The 18729-nt window shown below is 40.8% G+C and overlaps 1 protein-coding gene across 2 annotated transcripts; it reads right to left on the minus strand.

Moving 5' to 3' along the window:
* Positions 1–700: 700 nt before the first annotated feature.
* On the minus strand, positions 701–18203 carry LOC114452364 (SH3 and cysteine-rich domain-containing protein 2-like). Of its 2 annotated transcripts, none has more exons than XM_028431640.1 (11): positions 17850–18203; positions 7930–8305; positions 7330–7424; positions 3965–4049; positions 3676–3788; positions 3523–3586; positions 2864–2919; positions 2639–2727; positions 2148–2199; positions 1279–1416; positions 701–1074 (listed from the first exon to the last, which is right to left on the minus strand). In XM_028431640.1, exons 1-11 carry the CDS (start codon positions 17937–17939, stop codon positions 976–978), a joined length of 1257 nt encoding a protein of 418 aa, XP_028287441.1. In that variant the 5' UTR covers positions 17940–18203; the 3' UTR covers positions 701–975. The 2 variants fall into 2 exon arrangements, with proteins under 2 accessions (XP_028287441.1, XP_028287442.1); XM_028431641.1 differs by lacking the exon at positions 17850–18203 and adding an exon at positions 16595–16695.
* Positions 18204–18729: the final 526 nt, after the last annotated feature.

An 18729-nucleotide genomic window follows, 5' to 3' on the forward strand; every position in this document is an offset into this window, starting at 1 on the left:
TACAGGATGCTCTGGGAGGCTGAAGGCTTCACAGCCATTTCTTTTTCTTGCACAAACAACAACACTTAGTTTGGTTTTTAATGTCATCCTGGATTATTATTTTAGTAAATCGAGACATCCTCACGTTGTAGCGCTCAACCAGGCATGACAGCAAATATTACAGGACATTACAAACAACATTCAGAAAATAATGAGAGAAAGCCAATACTAGTGGATTATTTTAGAGCTACACGGAACAGAGTGAATTGAAAAAAAAAAATCTGTAAGTGCGATTTGTGCGATTGAAGGGCATACCGAGTAAGAAACTCCCAGAGGTGCACGCAAAGCATTTGTCACATCGGAGCTGTGAAGAGCACAAATGCACCATTTTCTAATCACCGGAGATCATTCTGAAATACAGAATGTTCAGAGAGTGTGTATGTGGTATGACTTGTTTGACCAAGATATAGCAGAAAAGACAAAATAACTTAATCTGAATGTAGTCAGAGCAGAAGTAATGTTGATTACAACATGTTGCACAAGCAACCAAACTACAATAAACAGCCACGATGTCTGGTTTTCTTTACACAAATATCAAAATGAAGACAGTTTGCTCACAATGTCCTTTGGCTTGGAAGTGCCTTGACATCATCATAAAAGCGGTCCACTCTTTTACTCCTGGCCAAATGGACATGGCTAGTGAGGTAGCCAGACTTTTTGCAACTCTCTTCCAAATGATGCTACATTTCTCTCTTGAGTGTGTATAAAACCACACAAAGTAAAGTTGTGCTACAATGAATTGTAGCTCTTAAGAAGCCCCCCAAAATGTCTTCTGCAGTAAAAAAAGCAAAGTTGTGGATTGTTGTCCACCCAAGCTGCAAATTCACTGCCACTTTTTGAATGGGGGTGAAGGTGGGCGGTTGGTGGTCGGTGGTCAGTGAGGTGTTGGCTTAACACTCCTGAGTATTCCTCCATCACTGTGATTTTAAACTGCCATCATATTTCTAGCAGACACTGCACAGGGACCAGGCCTCTCTTCTTCCCACTGCTCAGCCGGAGGAAACCGTCAATCTCCTCGTTCTTCCCCACACAGATCTGCAGCAGGATGAGGAAAAGAAGGGAAGAGAGGACTTTCGGTACAGTGAGCAAGCTTTTTAGGGGAAAGTGAGCTGCACTGAGAGCCTCAACATGCTGTCCTCTGTAATCTCAGCAGTTTTCTGCATTAATTTGCATATATTTTAATATGCATTTGGTGCATACATATGTGTGTGTGAGAGAGAAAAATTATGTGGTCCTCACCTGGGCCTCTTTCACAGTCATCTGGCCTTTGTCTCGGTTGCCGTGGAAACCAGCAATGACCTTCCACACCCGCTCACCAGGGCGAATTCGCTGCACAAAGTTGGCTGGGAAAAATCCCAACTTCTCTCTGCTCTTTCCCTGGTAAACACACCCAAACATGGACATACATGAACACACACGCACACAAACATTTGGTCTAAACTAATATTTCCAGCCCTATTCTGTGTTATTGATACCTAAAATCCAAAAATCTATGACGCACACCTTCCACTTCAGTCCTTGGCACATTGTTTTGAGCTGAATATGCATCACATTTGTATCACAGTAAAACAACTGAATATGAATGAACCATCACAATTAGCAAGAAAATGGAGATTTGTTTTTTTACTTCTTGGTGCCTAAGTAACAACATCTAGCACACAAACACAAAATGCCCATGAGTGCCGGAGTCATGTGGCTCCTCCAAACACAACATTAAATACAATTTCAGCATTTACAGTTTAGATTTTTCAACCCACCTGGTTTGAAAGTATATTCTGCAGTACTTTCCCCTGGTGTTTCATTTATGTAAAGACTCATCTGTCCTTCTGCAGGTGAAGGTTAAAATCTTCTCATTAAACAAATCTGTCTTCTCTCTCTACATGCTAACTAGCTCTGTTAACACCCACACCTGCTCTTCTTCATGCACATCAAGCAGCTCTTTAGTTCGTGTCTGAGTAGCTCGTCTTTGAAAGAAAGAAAGCCATATAAGCGTATGTTACACTTGCTCAAGGGTGATCTGGAGGTGATTTTTTATTCACGTAAGCACTGGCTTAGTAAAAAAAAAGAAGGAATGTAATGCTTTTGAAATATTCAGTGAATAGACCCACCTTCCACCAATCCTCGTTGGAATCATCTGTGACTTGGACTCTGTCGCCGGGCCTGCAGGGAAGCAGATTAACAAAGCGTTAGTGTGTGTGCACATGTCACTGCATGACTTCCGTCCTTTTTGTCTGTTTCTCTTATTAAATGTCACAATGTATTAGCATATGAGGAAACACCTAATGTGCATGTCTTCATGCACAGGTGTATCATGCAAATCAGTGGTGGGTGTCATACCAGACTCAGCAGTTTCCTGCTGCTACTACCATACAAAGACTGTTTTTTTCCTGTCATACACTCAATGCAGCTGTTTGTCCTTCCTGGCCTCCCAGCACACTACTTCCCCCCTTCCAACCTGAACCCTACGATCGTCCTGCTGAGGAGGCAGATGGTGTGTGAATGTCAGTGAAATTTTGGCCGGGTATACATTTATTCCTCCTCCTTTCACCTGGCTATTCTCATGAAAACAAACGGTTAAAAAAAAAGAAATGGGACTCACTGGAGCTCCAAGTCGTTCTTCTCCTGAGGCAGAAACTTGTAGAGGGCCACATAGGTGTGAATGGAGTGAACCTCCACTCGCTTAGGAGTCTGACAAACACAAAAATTAGTGTAATATTTGAAAATCGTTTTCTCGTGTAGAGTTCTGAAACAAGTGAAGGAAACGGAGAGTGCACAGGAGCCAAGAAAAATGAGCTGAAACAAGAGAGATATGCTGACTACACACCTTCAGACTGACTCTGTCTTCTGAATCAGCCTTCTCACTTTCTGGAGGGGTGAGCACTGGAGAGACAGACACATAAGGAGGGGGAAATGGAAACAGATAGGGAAAGACAATATGTATGAGTCAAACAAAGGTCACAACGAACAAGAAAAGGGGGAAAAGAAGAGATAGAGAGAAAGAAAGAGAGGGGGATGTCACTTTGTGGCAAACAGAAGGAAGGCAGGAGGGAAGGTCATTTACTGTAAAGTGGCAGCAGTACAAACAAAGATGATCCCTTCTCCTGGGACTAAAGGCAGAGGGGGAAAAGTACTGGGCACACACACACTCTCTCTCTCTCTCTCTCACACACACACACACACACCACCCATATAATGGACCTTATGTTCCTAGTCCTTTAACTCTGACATAGCTTAGCTTGCAATGTGCCATGTCAGAATTTATATGTGTCTGAACACAGAAATGTTTTTTTTTGAATTTTATTTTAATAATCTGGCACCCATTTCCAGGACCAGTATAGTGTTTAACCTGTCATAAATAAGTCATAAACTTAAACAGAAGAGACACTATGAGAATACCTTTTTGGGGACAATGGTGAGGGTTTCAAAATAACAATATCTAAAGGCAGAACTTTTCAGTATTCAACGAATATGGATTTTACTCACTTCCTGGGATGTGTTCCTCTTCAGGTATGGGCTGGTTTTCTAGTTTGTCTTGCACCTTTTCTGGCTAGGATAAACCAAAGGTCCAGCCAAAAAGTCAACTAAATTCTTGATAAAATTTATGTCAGCATGAGTTCATATATTTGTGCTTTATACCTCATGACAGGGGGACTCTGAGATACTACCAAAGCTGGAGCGACTCATCTGAGCCAGCGATGTCCCGTAGCGCAGTGCCTCGTACACAGGGTCAACAATAACATTATCTGCCTCTACAGACAGAATGAGACACCAACATACACAGTTTTATAGCCAAAACACACATATGCACCTATGCACACAGTGGCCTGTCAAGCAGCAAGAGCCGAAGGCCGCAGAAACAGTGATTAGTCATCCAGAGAATCCAGTTAGAAGTTGTGATAAATCAGCCTGTGGGGTCATCACTCACCCTGGGCAGCAGGAGCCTCTCTGACCACACCCAGTGGATCAAGTGTTAGCAAGGGAGAGCTGAAGTTTCTCTTAAACGCTCCTGTCTGACATGGCAGAGGAGATACAAGGAAGAGAAAAGGAAAAGAGGAAGGAGGAGTGTTACTTGAGGTGGCAAAACCTCAGAATCCTAGTGTATGGAGGAAGAAAATGATCAGACTGTGGCTCAGTATTTCTGATAGAGAAACAAAATGAATCCCTGACATCCTTTTCCATCTTGACACATTAAGGTTAGATCAGCTAATATGATGATATGACTGGCACTCACTCCATTAATGTGGCAATAATACACCCACCATTAGTTTTAACACTGATTTCCTGAAGAACTGTCTCCAAACTGTGCTGAATGCCTAATGGGGTGTGACTGAACGTTTCTTTTTTTGTATCCATCTTCATGGTCTGTCTACTGAGGTCTGTCTTTGTCAGATTATAGATCAAGCAGTGCAGATCTGTTACTGTACAGCTTTGATTGTGTTTCTTTATATAGCAGAAAGAATATGTTTAGCTACAGTACATGACTCATCTGGCCTGTTTTTGACAGAGGGGCTGTGAAGAGTGTGCTCTGTGTGCTTCAAATAGGTTCAAAGGTGTATAAAAATAGCACATCAACTTTATTTCATCTCTCAATTATTTCTTCTCCCCATTTCATTTTAAGTGGTGTGTGCGAAAAAGAACATGTCTGTTTTTAAGTTAGTGTGATTTTTCCCAGTCTGCTGACCTTTCAAATATCCCTCACTGTGTTATTAGATTACTTTTTGCATTTGGCAATGATGAATCCATTATTGGATTAGATATCAAATCATCTGTTTATTGACTAATTAATCAATTCATATTTGCAACTATTAACAACTTTGTGAAGCTTTTATTTCTGAACGTTGCTTGTCGTTTTTTTTGCTTGTACCAAAGTGTTTCACAGGCAACACAATATGAAAGAGCTGTGTAAATAAACATGGTAAGCGCTTCTCTTACTGTTAGATTATGCTAATTAATGAGAGAGAGTTGGCCTCAGCTTCTCTGCCAGAGCTCCAAATGAAAGCACTGGAAGTAGATAAATGATTTCCTCAGCATCACAAATCTTGAATATTTTCTTTCACATTGTACAACCCAGTGCCAAGCCATCAGTTGTGGACAGTCTTTGACTTGAACTTTAAAGGAGCAGACAAGCAGAAATTTCACACACTGCTCAGCTGAGATCAAGACTGGACCTTTGCTGCTGAAACAGAAGAGACTTCACAAATTTCATTGTGTGTGTGAAGCCTTTCTGCAGAAGCAATTATTTAGTGCAGTGCTCAGCAGGCCCAGTTCTCTATTACAACCGTAATACATCTTTAAGTTTAATTAACATTGATTAGCAAAAGGTTGTCATGATTCCAAAGTAATTTAAAGCTGCTTGATTCTGGAGAAGTTTTAAAGCAGTTGGTCGTATATCGTGTACTCTGCAAATGGGCTGAGAACGAGCCAAGGGGAGTGCAGTCACCAATATTTCCTTTGCGTTTTAAATTAAGCTATTCTACCTAAACCTTCAGTCGGGCAAGTTTTGCCTTCTCATGGTGAGTGATGAAAGAACACACTGTGTGTGCTCTGCTTGTATATACATCCTGTATATAAGCAAGCAATCCTGTAACTCACTGCGGGTTAAATTAAAAACATTCCTCATGCAGAGTAGATCCTATCATAGTAATTTATTATTGCATTCTATTTTGCTATAAAAACACTGTATATTTATACAGTGCTTTTCTCTACCTACTCAAAGGTACTTAAAGTGCTTGTAAGCACCTTAGGGTTAAGCGTCTTGCCAAGGGACACATCTGCATGCATTCAGAGCAAGAGGGCGTATATTTACTCCCATACAACTGTGTTTGTAATACTGCTACTGCTCGAGAGTGAGCTCATTTGAACCACCTTACATGATGCTCACTGACACTTGCACCATGAAAAAAACTTGCAAACTATTGATGAATTATTCTTTTCTTCAAAAAAATGCTTACATCTATTAGTCCAACTAGATTATTCCTGTTTTCTCTAAAAATCACGCAGTGTAAAAAACCTTTATAGAAAATAAATGTAAAATTAAATAAAACGTGACACATCAAATGTTAATCTAGCACTGATAAACTCAGGATTAGTCACACTAGGATGGTCTACTCCTCCTGGATTCTGCTCCTGCTGGACATTCTGCTCTTTCATCCCAACAGCAATGAGCCTCAGGTCACAGTGTCTGCCACCTCTAGAGTGGAGAAGAGAACCACCACCATCTCCACACTCTATATTTTAATCATTAACTTTCACTTCAAATGTGCATTTTACACCTGAGCAATTACGGCATTTTGAATCAATCTACGAAACACTCCAGAAGCATCCAAACACTCTGGATGACGCACTTTGGTTAAGTCAGTGAACCTCAGACCACCACATACGTAGATGTAGCCTCAAACTCCATCCAGCTTCAGTAAAAATGCCTAATCCTTGCTTTGATGAGTGCGCAGTGATCGAAAAGGACAGTGCCGAAGGCTTGGCGAGAGCCTGCCGTGTCACATCCTCCAGGGATTGTGTGCGCCTCGAACACACTGAATTTCACACCGAATTAGCCAGACCAGCTGGTACAGAGAGATATTGATTTTCCAACAGAGTTAAGAGGGGAGGAAGGAAATGTAGCACCCAGACAAGAGAGAGGAAGAGAGGAGGGCGTTATGTGAGAAGAGCAGCACATGCATGAGAAAGGACAAAAAGGCTGAGTGAAAAAAGCTGGGAGCAGGCCACGTAAACTTTATCAGTGTCATCCTCCACAGCTTTGTGTTCCTGTTGTGGCATTTATAGCTGGGAGATAAAATTATCTCACTCGCTACCCTTTCACACGTTTCCAGTCAGTGCAAAGCCATGGTCAATCCATGTTCCAATTATAACCCAAACCTTTTTTTGTCTTTGCTGGTTTGAAAAGGGCTTTATCCTCTTTTAACAAGATGGGGGCTTTGAGGCTAAGCACATTACCAGGACTAAAGGCTATGCCAACTGACTGAGACAATTGCAGCATCCACATGCTGTTTAATTCTGCTGACAAAATGCATTCTGGGTTAGTCAGTGTCCTACAAAGAACGTGAGAATCTCAGAGTAACCTGTAGAAACAATTACACAAAATGTAAAACATTTTGTCTATGCCAAAATATATATAAAATATTATATAAATTAAATGTATGCCACCGATAAAGCTGTTAAATCTTTTTGGAAGATGACATTTTTTGAAAGTTGGAAACCACTAGTAAATAATTACATTTATTTTATGTAGTAATGTGCATATCTTTTTCCATAAGGACACATAAGTCTTCTTACCTTGCCATTACAGGGCTGTTGGGAGAGCTCAGAGGAGCACCAGAGGTGAGCTGCCAGCTTACAGGCTTTACAACGCAGGCCCTGCTTAGAGTTTGCTGCAATGACACCACACAATTCACTTTAACACACAGACAACTTGATTACCACGAGTCTTTCAGCAACAAGTTAAGGCCACGCACAATTGAGGAATGGTGTGTCAGTGTACATGAAATGCTGCTTCACATGGTCAGCTGAGAAATGTCAGCATGCCAATAGACCTGGAAGGGCAGGAAACCAGACTGCAGAGCTTGCAAAATAATTTTAATCCAGACTATTTCTTGCTGGACAAATAGTCCCACTGCAAAATGTTGAGATTTGTGGATGATCCTGAGTATTGATCTAGTCCGCGCTAGTCCTTTAAAATCCCCAAACTTGTTTTATCTGGGTAAAATTGCAGCAGTCTAAAGGCAATTGAGTTTTTTGGGGACATTCGGCACGTATGTAGTTCCGTGGCATTTGTGCAAGAAACACAAAACACAAAAGCAATGTAGCCTGGTGAACTTTAGGGGACTGATATACATGCCAGGCCAACATCAGTTCTGTGGAGGACAGCTGACCTACCTTGGATCATGTGTTTGCATCGCTGGCAGCTGGTGGGCCTACGAAAGACATGCTCCTGGAAACAGTGTGTCTTGGGTGGTTGCATTGGCTGGGCCTGAGACTTTGGCTGGGTCTTGGAGGTCACAGAGAGTGAAGGACTGATGGATGGAGAGTGTGATGACAGTGAAGGGTTGGGACTGATGGATGGGGAGAGGGAGGGAGAGCGCTCATATGCCAGGGGGGACTCGGAGATGGGGGGAGGAGACAGTGGAGGTGGAGGTGAAGTTATGAAGGCTGATGGTGGCCGTGTTTCACCGTTGCTGCGCTGGAAAAAGTTGTCCATACTCTTGCTACGCATGACTGATTTGAAGGACAGGGAGCGCTTCAGTCGCTGCAGCTGAAACAAAACGTGAAGATTTTTAGCAAACATCCTACAGTAAAAGAATGAAGTCCTATTTCAACCACTTTCTTTAAAATTAGTTGGCAAAATGCTTTAAACAGTTGCAACACGTGCCACATTCTTCACCAGCCAGTCTCTAGATTAAAATATGAAAGTGTTAAATATGAAATCAACTCCCTGTTGTGGCAGAAAACCTCCTATAAAAGTAAACATATTGATTACGTATATACATTTAAAATCCACACTTTCAGTCAACTCAAGAGTTTTCAGCAGCTTCTAAATCAGAAGTGATGGATCCTTGAGGGCCTAAAACATATACACAGTATGTGTGGGTATGACTCAAGAGAGTTTTTTGACATGACAAATCGATGACCAGCTCGAGGGGATATGTGAAAAATTAGTGTGTTAAAAACAGAGCTCTGCCCTCTGACTGTCCTTGGCCTGCCAGGCTGACTTCCTATCTTTAATGTGCCCCTTTCCTTGGAACGCAAATTTTCCTCCCCTTGTAAATCCACACAAGTCAATACGCCTTAAAATTCATGTTTGATTAGTTTTATTGAGCGGCCTGCACCTTGATGTAGCCAGTGATGCACGGAAAACACTGTTTATCGTCGACTCTGCTTGCCCCCATTTCCCTGCACACTTGCCTATCCAGTGCTCCTGGCCACAATAAAGGGGAACTGATAATGACAAACAATTACTGGAGACTTAGTAGAGATGGGACCTAGTCTATGGAAAATAATAACTGCTGTGGACTCATAGATCAAGAGAATGGCCTGGAGAATGAAGGCAAGGACATAATAAGTCCCTGAGATTTGAAGAGCATCTCCTCAATTTGCACAGAGCTCATTAGCAGTCTGTTTGTGACTGGGTTGAGGACAACATTTTGATAACCAGTCATGTCTTTCAAGTTGCTGGATTCATGCTTATTTTTCTTGGTTTGTAGCTATGAATCCAGCAGCCTAAATGAAAACAGAATGACTTTATATCACTGCTTATGTTTATGTGTGTAGTGCATCCTCATCATGTTTATTACACCTCTGAGCTTTGAAAGTCTCCACATCACCCATCTGCACTCCTTCGCGGGAAACCGAATCAATAGCATTGAGCAGGTTCTTCTTTTTCCTTCTTTAAGCTACAGATTCACAGATGCCAATTAGTTTGAGTGATGAAAAGACTCCTCTCTGTTGACCCATTAGTGAGTTCCTCTCTTAAATGTTTTCTACAGGGAGCTGAGTCCTTGCTTTTCTTAATGGCTTCTTGGCTCGACTGGTGGCCCTTTCAGTAATGGATGTTCCCCTCTATTAGATTTTTTAACTTCCCTGACTTTGTTAATCTTCTGTGTAGTGAATGCCTGCCTTTGCTTCAGTTCCAAGGGAAGAGGAACAACTTGTTCAGGCACAAACAAGACAACACATGTCTGATAATCAATGTCTTAATATATCTCCCTGGGCTTTTAAAAAGATTAAACAAATTGTTTTAAACAAAAAAATCTAGTTTAATGCCAAACATATTTTGTAAGTAGCTTTACATGATCCAATAATCGTGAAAATTTGGCACTGTCACCGCAAACGGCTACTGACATGAACCAGTACCTTTTCTCACCCCCTATAAAAACTACTACTACAACAGGCTCCAGTATACTGTCACATACAGTCCTTCCAAAAGTATTAGTGAGGCCATTAGCTTTATTTTGGCTATAGACTGAAAACATTTGGTTTTGACATAAGATGATTATAAGACAAAAGATTAACATTTCAGCTTTTATTTCCAGGTTTTTTACATCTGGATCTGATACAAAACTTAGCAGCCAGCACCTTTTGTTTAAATTACCCAGTTTTCATGTGAGCAAAAGTGTTGGAACATGTGACTGACAGGTGTGTTTTGTTCCCTTGGTGTGTCCAATTACATTTATTATTCAAACAATAATATAGCATTTATAGTTAGTGAGAGTTGTAATTAACATGAAAACTGGAGAGCATTCTATGGGTGAAAAACAGGCAACTGTTAAGTAAAGAGAAAATCAATCAGAGCCTATGCACAAACATCGGCCATAGCTAGTACACCAATGTGGAATGTCTTGAGGAAGAAGTAACAGACCAGAGAAAAAAAAGACCCTAAACCAACTATTAGTGAGGCAAGACTGAAGGCATCACAATCTGCAGAAGACTTCATAAACACAAGCACAGAGGCTACAACAGAAGATGCTAACAACTCATTAGCAAGAAGAATGAGAAGGCCAGGCTGTAAGACGAACATCAGACATTCTGGGACAAAGTTTTATGGACTGATAAGACAAAGATTAACTTTTAGGTGACAAAATGCCTAAAGTTTGGAGAGAGAGGATCTGCTCAGGATCCCAAAGACACAAGCTCATCTGTGAAACACAGTGGAGGTAACCTCATGGCTCGGGCTTGCATGACTTCTTCTGGGACCGGCTCATTAATTTTCATTGATGATATAACACATGACAGCAGAAGCAAAAAAAAAAAAAAAAAAATCAATCTACAATAACAATCTAGAAGTCTGCAGAAACATTTTGTCTGCTAATACTGCAATATTCAACCATACTGACTGGGAGATCCTTCATCATGCAGCAAGACAATGACCCAAAACACACTGCCTAAACAACAAGGAGTTCACCAAGGGGCAAGAAATGGAAGGTTTTAGACTGGTCGTTGTCAATTTCTGTACTTAAACCCAATAGAGCATGCATTTCACCTGCTAAAGAGGACACAGGGAGTAACTCACTTCCCTGGAGGTAACAAGGCTTAAAAATATAGCAGATGTTTATTTACATATAAAGTCCTGTAACTTAACTTTAAGAGACATTTAAATACCCAAAAGCAGCAACAGTTTAAGAGGTTTCTGTTAGACATTAGACATTTCTGTATAGGCACTATGTGGCTGACCTCACTAATGCTCTTGTGTTTGAATAGGATCAAAGGTGATAAAACATCTAAAGCCTCTTTAAGAGTGGAGGCTGTTACAGCAGCATACTGGTCACACATGGATGTAATATTCAGAGGTACTTTTTTGTACACACTCGAGGGCTGACTCTGGATCCTTCATATACAGAAATGTTCTGCATAACATCCACATAATATCAACAGAAAGTTTGTTGGGGTCAGTCTGATTTCAGAGCCTTGAGTTTATATTAGAGGGACACAAATTGTAAAATCTGTTTTGTTTTTTTATATACATTATTTAGACATGTCAGCCCTGAATCGATATGGTGATTCAGATTTCCTGCATCATCAAAACACAGATATTAATAATGCAAGAAGATAATTACTGCAGTCAGTGCCTCTGAAATTTGGAAGCTGCCAAACATAACAATGCACATGTAGCACTATCTCCTAACCTTTATAGTTATATACACTATTACAATATGTGCAACATCCTGTTAAAAACTGTGGTAGTATTGTTTCTAATCTGGTAGAGACGTATATCCTGTAACAACCTCTGCTGAAAACATTTCTCCATGGCACTCTTGTGTTTGTCTGAGAGGTTTTGAATATATATATAAATCACAGTACTGGAGACCCATCACAGTGTGAACTACTGACAGCAATTAGTTCATCAAAGAGTAGTGTATAGCGTACTAGAACAGACTGCAGCTTGAGGAAGAGGATTGAGCAAAGGATAAAAGTATGTGGGCAAAGAAAATGAAAGAAACAAACAAGTAAGTGGAGAAGTTGGGAAGACAGCAGAGTGAGAGAAGAGATGAAAATAACACTCCTCCATCACCAGTAGCAGCAGCAGCAGCAGCTCGTCCCGGCCTTGTTCTCTGGACGTTTGAAAATGAGCACAGTGATGTTTTGTTAAAGCCGCTAAAAATAGGCTGTTGTGGGGAATGCATGGATAAATTAATGATTGAGAAGTGAGGTGTGGGTGTTCAGACAAGAAGCCTGTGAAAGGCAAAAAGTTATTCTGCTGCCACTGAGATGGAGATCCGACTTCAGTCTTAGAACACAAAGGTGAAGCAGAGAGGTGACTATTGAGGAACAGCATCATAAAGGAAAACACACTTCTGGTTATATTAGAAGTAGAACATCTTTAAGGATAATAATTCTGCAGCAATATTTTCTAGATAGAAACATACTAATCTTGGCTGATCAAATATGTTGGTTCATTGTTAACTTGTAACATTTTACAGTTTAAAATTTATGTCTCAATTCAGCAGCTGTAAAATCCTTTAAAGGGGGCCAAGAAATATGGCTTTCTTTTCCAAGGCAAAGACTACAAGGATTCAATCCCATGATTGTGACTGCTGCTGGCAAAAAAAGCATCCCTTATGTATGAAATTACAATTTTGTTCACCAAGAAAAAAAGAAAAAGCAATGACATCCTCTGTCTCTGCTGCAAACAGCTGGCTTGTCTTATGTGGTGGTCTGTGTCTGTCAGTAAACAGTTAAGTGTGAGCTACATGAACCTTTGCGCTTCAGGCCATGTAAAAATGTGTTTAAGATTTAGCCTAAGCACCTTTGTGGCCTTAAGTGTCTCAGTAATCACACTGTAATAATCCTCTGCTGGCAGAGGAAATGTAAAAATATACAACAAACACTTGCCATACAAGAATAGGGAAAAGCTCTGGGAAGCAGTCTGCACTCATATATGGTTGCTATAGTAGTGGAGGAAAGGATGTAAACAACAACAAAGATAGCACCTTACATGTGCTATCTTTGTTGTTGTTGCCAAAATACATACATAACATGTATGAATCTAATTCTAATCATTTTAATGTAATACATACAACATATTGTACATCTCATGCCCACATGTATCTACATGTTTGGATGACATTAAATGTAAAGCACTTTTTAAATTATATTTGCAGAAAGGCTTAGTTTGTTACTCCAGGCCTCCTGCCTGTCTGCAGAAACCATATCTGCAGTTGGGACACAGTTGAGCAGTTTACTTCCAAGTGTCTGCCAGCGTTTGCACATAACATGCCCACACTAGTGTTTTTTTCCCAAGACATATCTGCCTTCTTGTGATATTTAAAATCTTCCTGAACACAGTGGAGTCTGATTAAGGTCTTGCAGTGACCTTAGCTTTGAATTAAAGTTGACCCCATTAGGCACTCCTCCAGCTGGACCTTGTTAGGTGCAAGTGCAACTGAAGCAACCTTTAGTGTGAATATAAATCGTAATTACTGAAGAAGCTGTACTGTCAAACTCAGAGTTTGGAATGTAGTGACAACCTCCCAGTTTTTCATTACAGGACGTAGCTTTGCAAGCATCAGTCCTCATCTGGTCATAATGTCTCTCTCACATCTCTCAAGCTGCCCTCCACATCCAGTCCACCAGATGCCCCCAACAGAATCTTATCAAATCCAAACTTCTTGGTGGAAATCTAATGAACTGCAGCAATCCCTTCAGCCTTAATGGGTTAAAGCCTCTAAAGACTTTCTTGCAAAACTGAATATAGATAATGGAGATTTCTGACGTGCTGCATTAAGTATCCAAAAGCAGCTCAGCTTTATGCAAATTATGAGCCTCAAAATGCAACTATAACCTGGAAACGTGCCACGCTTTAAAAAAAAACTTTTATTTTCCAGATGGCAAAGAGAACATTACAACAAATGATCCTCTCCTCTATCCTCTCCTCCTTGTAGAATATACTTTAGAATATACTTTGTAGCACTCATAGCTCAGTGTGTGGCTTAAAACTCCCTGGCTGTTGTTTGAATGGATGCATCTCTGCGATCCATGCTTGCAGACTCCATCAGCCCACAAGCTGCCTGCCAAAGTGTGCATGAAATAGAAGCTTACATTTCTAAAACCAGCTGTTTAAATGACTTAACTGCACAAGGAGCTTTTGTAGTTAGCATTAGGTTACAATCATATCATATATTCACACAATGGTAAAGAAACTACACTTGGTGCAAGTTAGTTAGTAAGTTACCATTCAGGCAAGAAGGGAACCATATCATTCATATAACCAGAGTGTCTTTCTCTTGGAGAGAAATTCAAGTCCTTTTTTATTAAGTCAATGCCAGCAGCTTATTAGCTGTACTCTCTTGAGAAGTTGACAAAGTCACATCATACTGCAGTTGCTAGGCAACACAAGCAACTTATGAATGTTGTTAAAGTGATGAGTATTCAGACACACACATACACCTTTTAACTTGTTTCAAGGTGAGTCTGGAATTCAGAGCTTAAGATCAGGATGATCACTTATAAAACTTTATGTCTACATTAAAAGCAAATAACAACATAAGGTTGGTACTAAACAAAGTCCATGCTAATTCCCAAATGGCTCCACTCTTACCCTGACACTGCACATGGGACACTGCTGTATCAGCAGCAATTCTGAACTCAATCAAGGACAGTAATTCAATGACTTCATCATTAATCAAAACAATGCTGGGTCAACACTGGATGCACAAGCACAAAAGTGACAAACTGAGGAGTGAAAAGTTGGTTTCAGCATGCAGTCTCACATTAATAAGAGTGATGATGTTCTCTACTGTTGTTGTAAATACTAGAATCTAACTGGCATCATCTGTTTTCTGTGCAGACTAGATTGCTACAAAGGTCAGCAGGACAAGTCAATCATTCTGTCAGGTGAAACACAAACATATCATCCTCTGTCAGAAATTAGGTGAGTGAGTGATGCATCCTTCAGCTAACAGGAAACAGACACGATGAGGCAGCGCACGGTTTGTTCAGAAATGTCAGCTGCACCGTATATTAATGGGAGAACTACAGATGCATGCAGGTAAGCATCAGTAAACCTCTGCAGTTGTATTCACTCATTTAAAAAAAGTTTAATTGCCTTCTGACACAGACAAGAACTGCGAAAATGGCAAATTATCAAGTAGATTTGAGAATAAACACACAAAATGAAAAAGTGTTTTGCAGAAAGGTGAAAGATATAAGAGAAACGTTTGGGGCCTGAGCAAATGAAATGAAAAAACAAAATCAAAGAGAAGGGTAAAGTAACTATTTAGATGAAGTGAGGAGAAATACGCTGATAAGGAAGTTGATGAAAGGAAGAAGGAAAGCTCTGAGAAGGGACTGTGAAGGGCAAAGCCGGACAGAAACCGTTGCCATCATTTCACCTCCATAAAAACGTCTTTGTGTTGGCTGAAAACGCAGTGGGCTGTGTGAAGGCCCTGTGGACCAGGACGCAGCACCACCTTGCAATATCAGCATTTACACCCACTGTCTTTGGTGAATATGAAACTTTATGTAGCGGTTAACTGAGCGCAGGACTCATTAGATTCACTACTGAACCGCATGGAGTTTTAAAGAAGTGCTTTGGTAAAATTGCTTTTTCACCTACTTGTTAAACAGTAGAGAAGATCAATAAAAATGAAGCTACCACCAGGACTTAAAACTATAGTGTAACTGCAGTGATGGACACACACAGACGAGAGCAACTACGAACATGCTGGATCAAAAATAAGATTTGATGCTCCTGATAAATAAATAAATAAAAAGACGAAAAGAAAACGGAAAAAAGTCATAGCCAGGACAAATGCGATAATACAACTATAGCTCTGGAGCTAGTCTCCAAAATAGTTCTAAGAAAATAGAGCATTATTTAGGTAGAAAAACTATAAAAGCTTACTCCAAACATTTCTCAACCTGTCCACAAGCAGTGAGGCAACATCACTACCTGCTCTTCCCAACTTCTTTTCAGAGTTCTGAGACGCAGAGAAGACACAACAATGGTAATCTGTGTAAACTAGCATCATTTGTTGTTTTGATAAATCCTGTTGTGTCACTGGGATAACCCAAAAGCTCCAACATTATACCTCACTAATCACATCAAATGGTGTTATCTTTGCAAACAGTGAGGCCATATAACAGGGATAATATGTATTCTTAAGTAATTCCTGGCAAGAAAACAAAACCAGAATACATTACTAAACACAAGAATGACATGTGCTTCAAGTGATTGAGGAGAAATAACAATATTTTTGGAGCAATCACCTTGCCTGTAGGTGGAGGAGGTGGAATAGCTATTCATTCAGTGTCACAGCCTCTATTAGAAGCACTCTAGAAACCTGGTGGGCTCACTTAGCACTGTAATAAATACTCTGAGAGCTGAGGGACAGTGGAGAGACGGAGAGAGGGTGAGGAGTGAGACATGAAGGAGAGCTGATGAAGATATGAGAAAGAATGCAGAGAGAGGCAGTGAGGGAAAGTGAGAAAGTGACAGATAAGGGAAAGCAGAAGGAAGAATCTGAGCAAAGTGAGAAGACTGAGAGTGACAGCAGGAATCAAGTGAAGCTCTAGAGATAGCCCAGAGTAGCCTCCAGTTGTAACATACATTTAATCTTCCTCTCCTCTTCATTCTTCTTCTGTGGGATGTGAAGCAGCCAGTCATGGCTGCCAGCAGGGCCTTGGCAAACAACAGCGCTTACATGGCTGACGCAGCTCAGAGGATTGTTTCCTCCCAGTTGTGTTTTGTCTGGACGACAATTTGTTTGAATTATGACCCAGCCCCTAGCTAGACACTGCAAACATCTGCTAGCTGATTGGCTCATAAATTCACGCAACACATCACTGCCCACCATCCATTGTGCTGTCTATAGTCAAACAGAAACGGCAAGACGCCTGTCCAGCCGGGCCTGTTCTGTGTCCCTGTGATGACGACCAACAAAAGACAACCATAATGTGATCTGCTGCTGTGATGCCTGCTGCAATTAAGGCTCTTGGTAGACATTTAGGTCAGGTGAGTAAATGGGAATTTGCCAAGGATAGATTGAAATACAGAAAATGGGAGAGAAAGGACTAAAAAAATACTTTTGCAGACAAAAAACTCCAGGGAAAGAGGTTCAGGAACACTGTTTGTGCTTGTTCTGTGCTTTCATATATATTAAGTCAGGCCAAGGCGGCATCATAAAAACTTGCAAACAAACCAAATCTACAATACTATACAATACTAAGTAACAAAATTAATATAATCTGTCAGTTCACTTTGAGTACAGCTGTATGCTGGTTTCTGTGATACACAGTTGATTTAATTGGTAGAATCCCTCAACAAGCAAACATCCACACACTCAATTAGTATGTCTCATTAAATAATTAATATCATTAGCAACCAAAGCACCGTAAAATGTTAGAAAGAGGAGATGTGAGAGGTTACTGGGGCCCAGAAGTTAATTATTATGGCAGAAGAGCCTACAAACTGTATTGATTTGCCTCTGGTGACACCTAAAACGTTACTGCAACAGATTATGGATTATATTCTCCACATCATTAACAATGGATCATGTATTTTCATCACTTGTGTTTCTGATATTAAAGGCACATGTCACGAAGAGCACACAGACACACACCTTCGTGTAATCTCTGCTTTCTAACTCAGGCTAGTTAAGGGAATTAAACAGGCTTAGAGTTGTTATGCAAGACCCCGCAGCTACCACAGACTTAGCCTCAGAATACACACAACTACTAACAAAACACAGAAAAGGGGGAACGAAGAACTGAATACAGATCAAATGCGGCTAAGCTAATTGCAATGAATGACAAATGATGTGTTGCGTTTTAAATCTCCCGTGTCTGCACAGGTGTGCTGTTACCTTTGATTCTTGCTGGCTGGGCACCGTAGCCTGTGGCCGGTGAAGGTCCCGGTTCTGTGGTTCATTCTCTTTTTCGTTGATTTCCGTCATTTCGTATGAAAAAATGTTCCTTCAGCAGCAAAATTAACAAGTCCACAGCGGCAGAGGAATGGAGGAACTATGCGCTTAGAGGTTCACACATCGCTGCGGTCTCTCGTGTTCGGAGGTAGGACCAGTTCACACCGTCAACTCAGCTTCCATCCGGAAATTTGCGTTTAAAGTATCCCGTTGAAAAAGAGGCGTCTATCCTTGAAGATACGATAAATGAGTGCAGAAAATATTAGTTTCGCAGAAGAAAACATCCGGTAACTGCAGCCAGTCGCTTTGACCACTTTTCTCTGCTGCTGCCTCGCGCCTCTCTTTCCTCCGCCGGCCAGTGTTTCTCTTCCTCTCGCGCACGCACACACACACACACGCGCGCTCTTACAACAACTTTGATTTCGCCGTCACAAAGTGCTCGGCTCATCCTGATTGGTCCAGACCACCAAAAACACGCAGAGAGGAACAGTGGAGCGCCTTTTGATAGGCTGACAGGTGATGACGCCGTAAGAAGAGACGCACAGGCTTCAGGTAAGAGCTCTCAGCAGCCATACATTATTGTAAAGCATGTTTATCTTCAAGTTTTCCCTAATAAATATCACATTTTTTGAAAATATTATACTTTTGGCACATTAGGATGAATGGGTGTGGACACTTGGTAATTTATTTACAGCAGTAAATCCACTTCTTGTGTCCTTCTTGTAGCGCATATACTAGATATGTATATGCATATTAAACAACCCAAGAGTTTAAAAAATATTCTCACTCAAAACTGCTTTAACATGTGCGACAAAATTGAATG

This window comes from Parambassis ranga, chromosome 19, assembly GCF_900634625.1.
Source record: "Parambassis ranga chromosome 19, fParRan2.1, whole genome shotgun sequence".
In the NCBI taxonomy this organism is placed as follows: domain Eukaryota; kingdom Metazoa; phylum Chordata; class Actinopteri; family Ambassidae; genus Parambassis; species Parambassis ranga.

Coding starts and splice junctions, on each gene's coding strand:
- LOC114452364 (XM_028431640.1), bottom strand. CDS start 17,939: ATGACGGAAATCAACGAAAAAGAGAATGAACCACAGAACCGGGACCTT. Junction 7,425..7,929: donor ATGCAAACACATGATCCAAG/GTAGGTCAGCTG, acceptor GTGTCATTGCAG/CAAACTCTAAGCAGGGCCTG. Junction 1,075..1,278: donor TGACTGTGAAAGAGGCCCAG/GTGAGGACCACA, acceptor ATCCTGCTGCAG/ATCTGTGTGGGGAAGAACGA.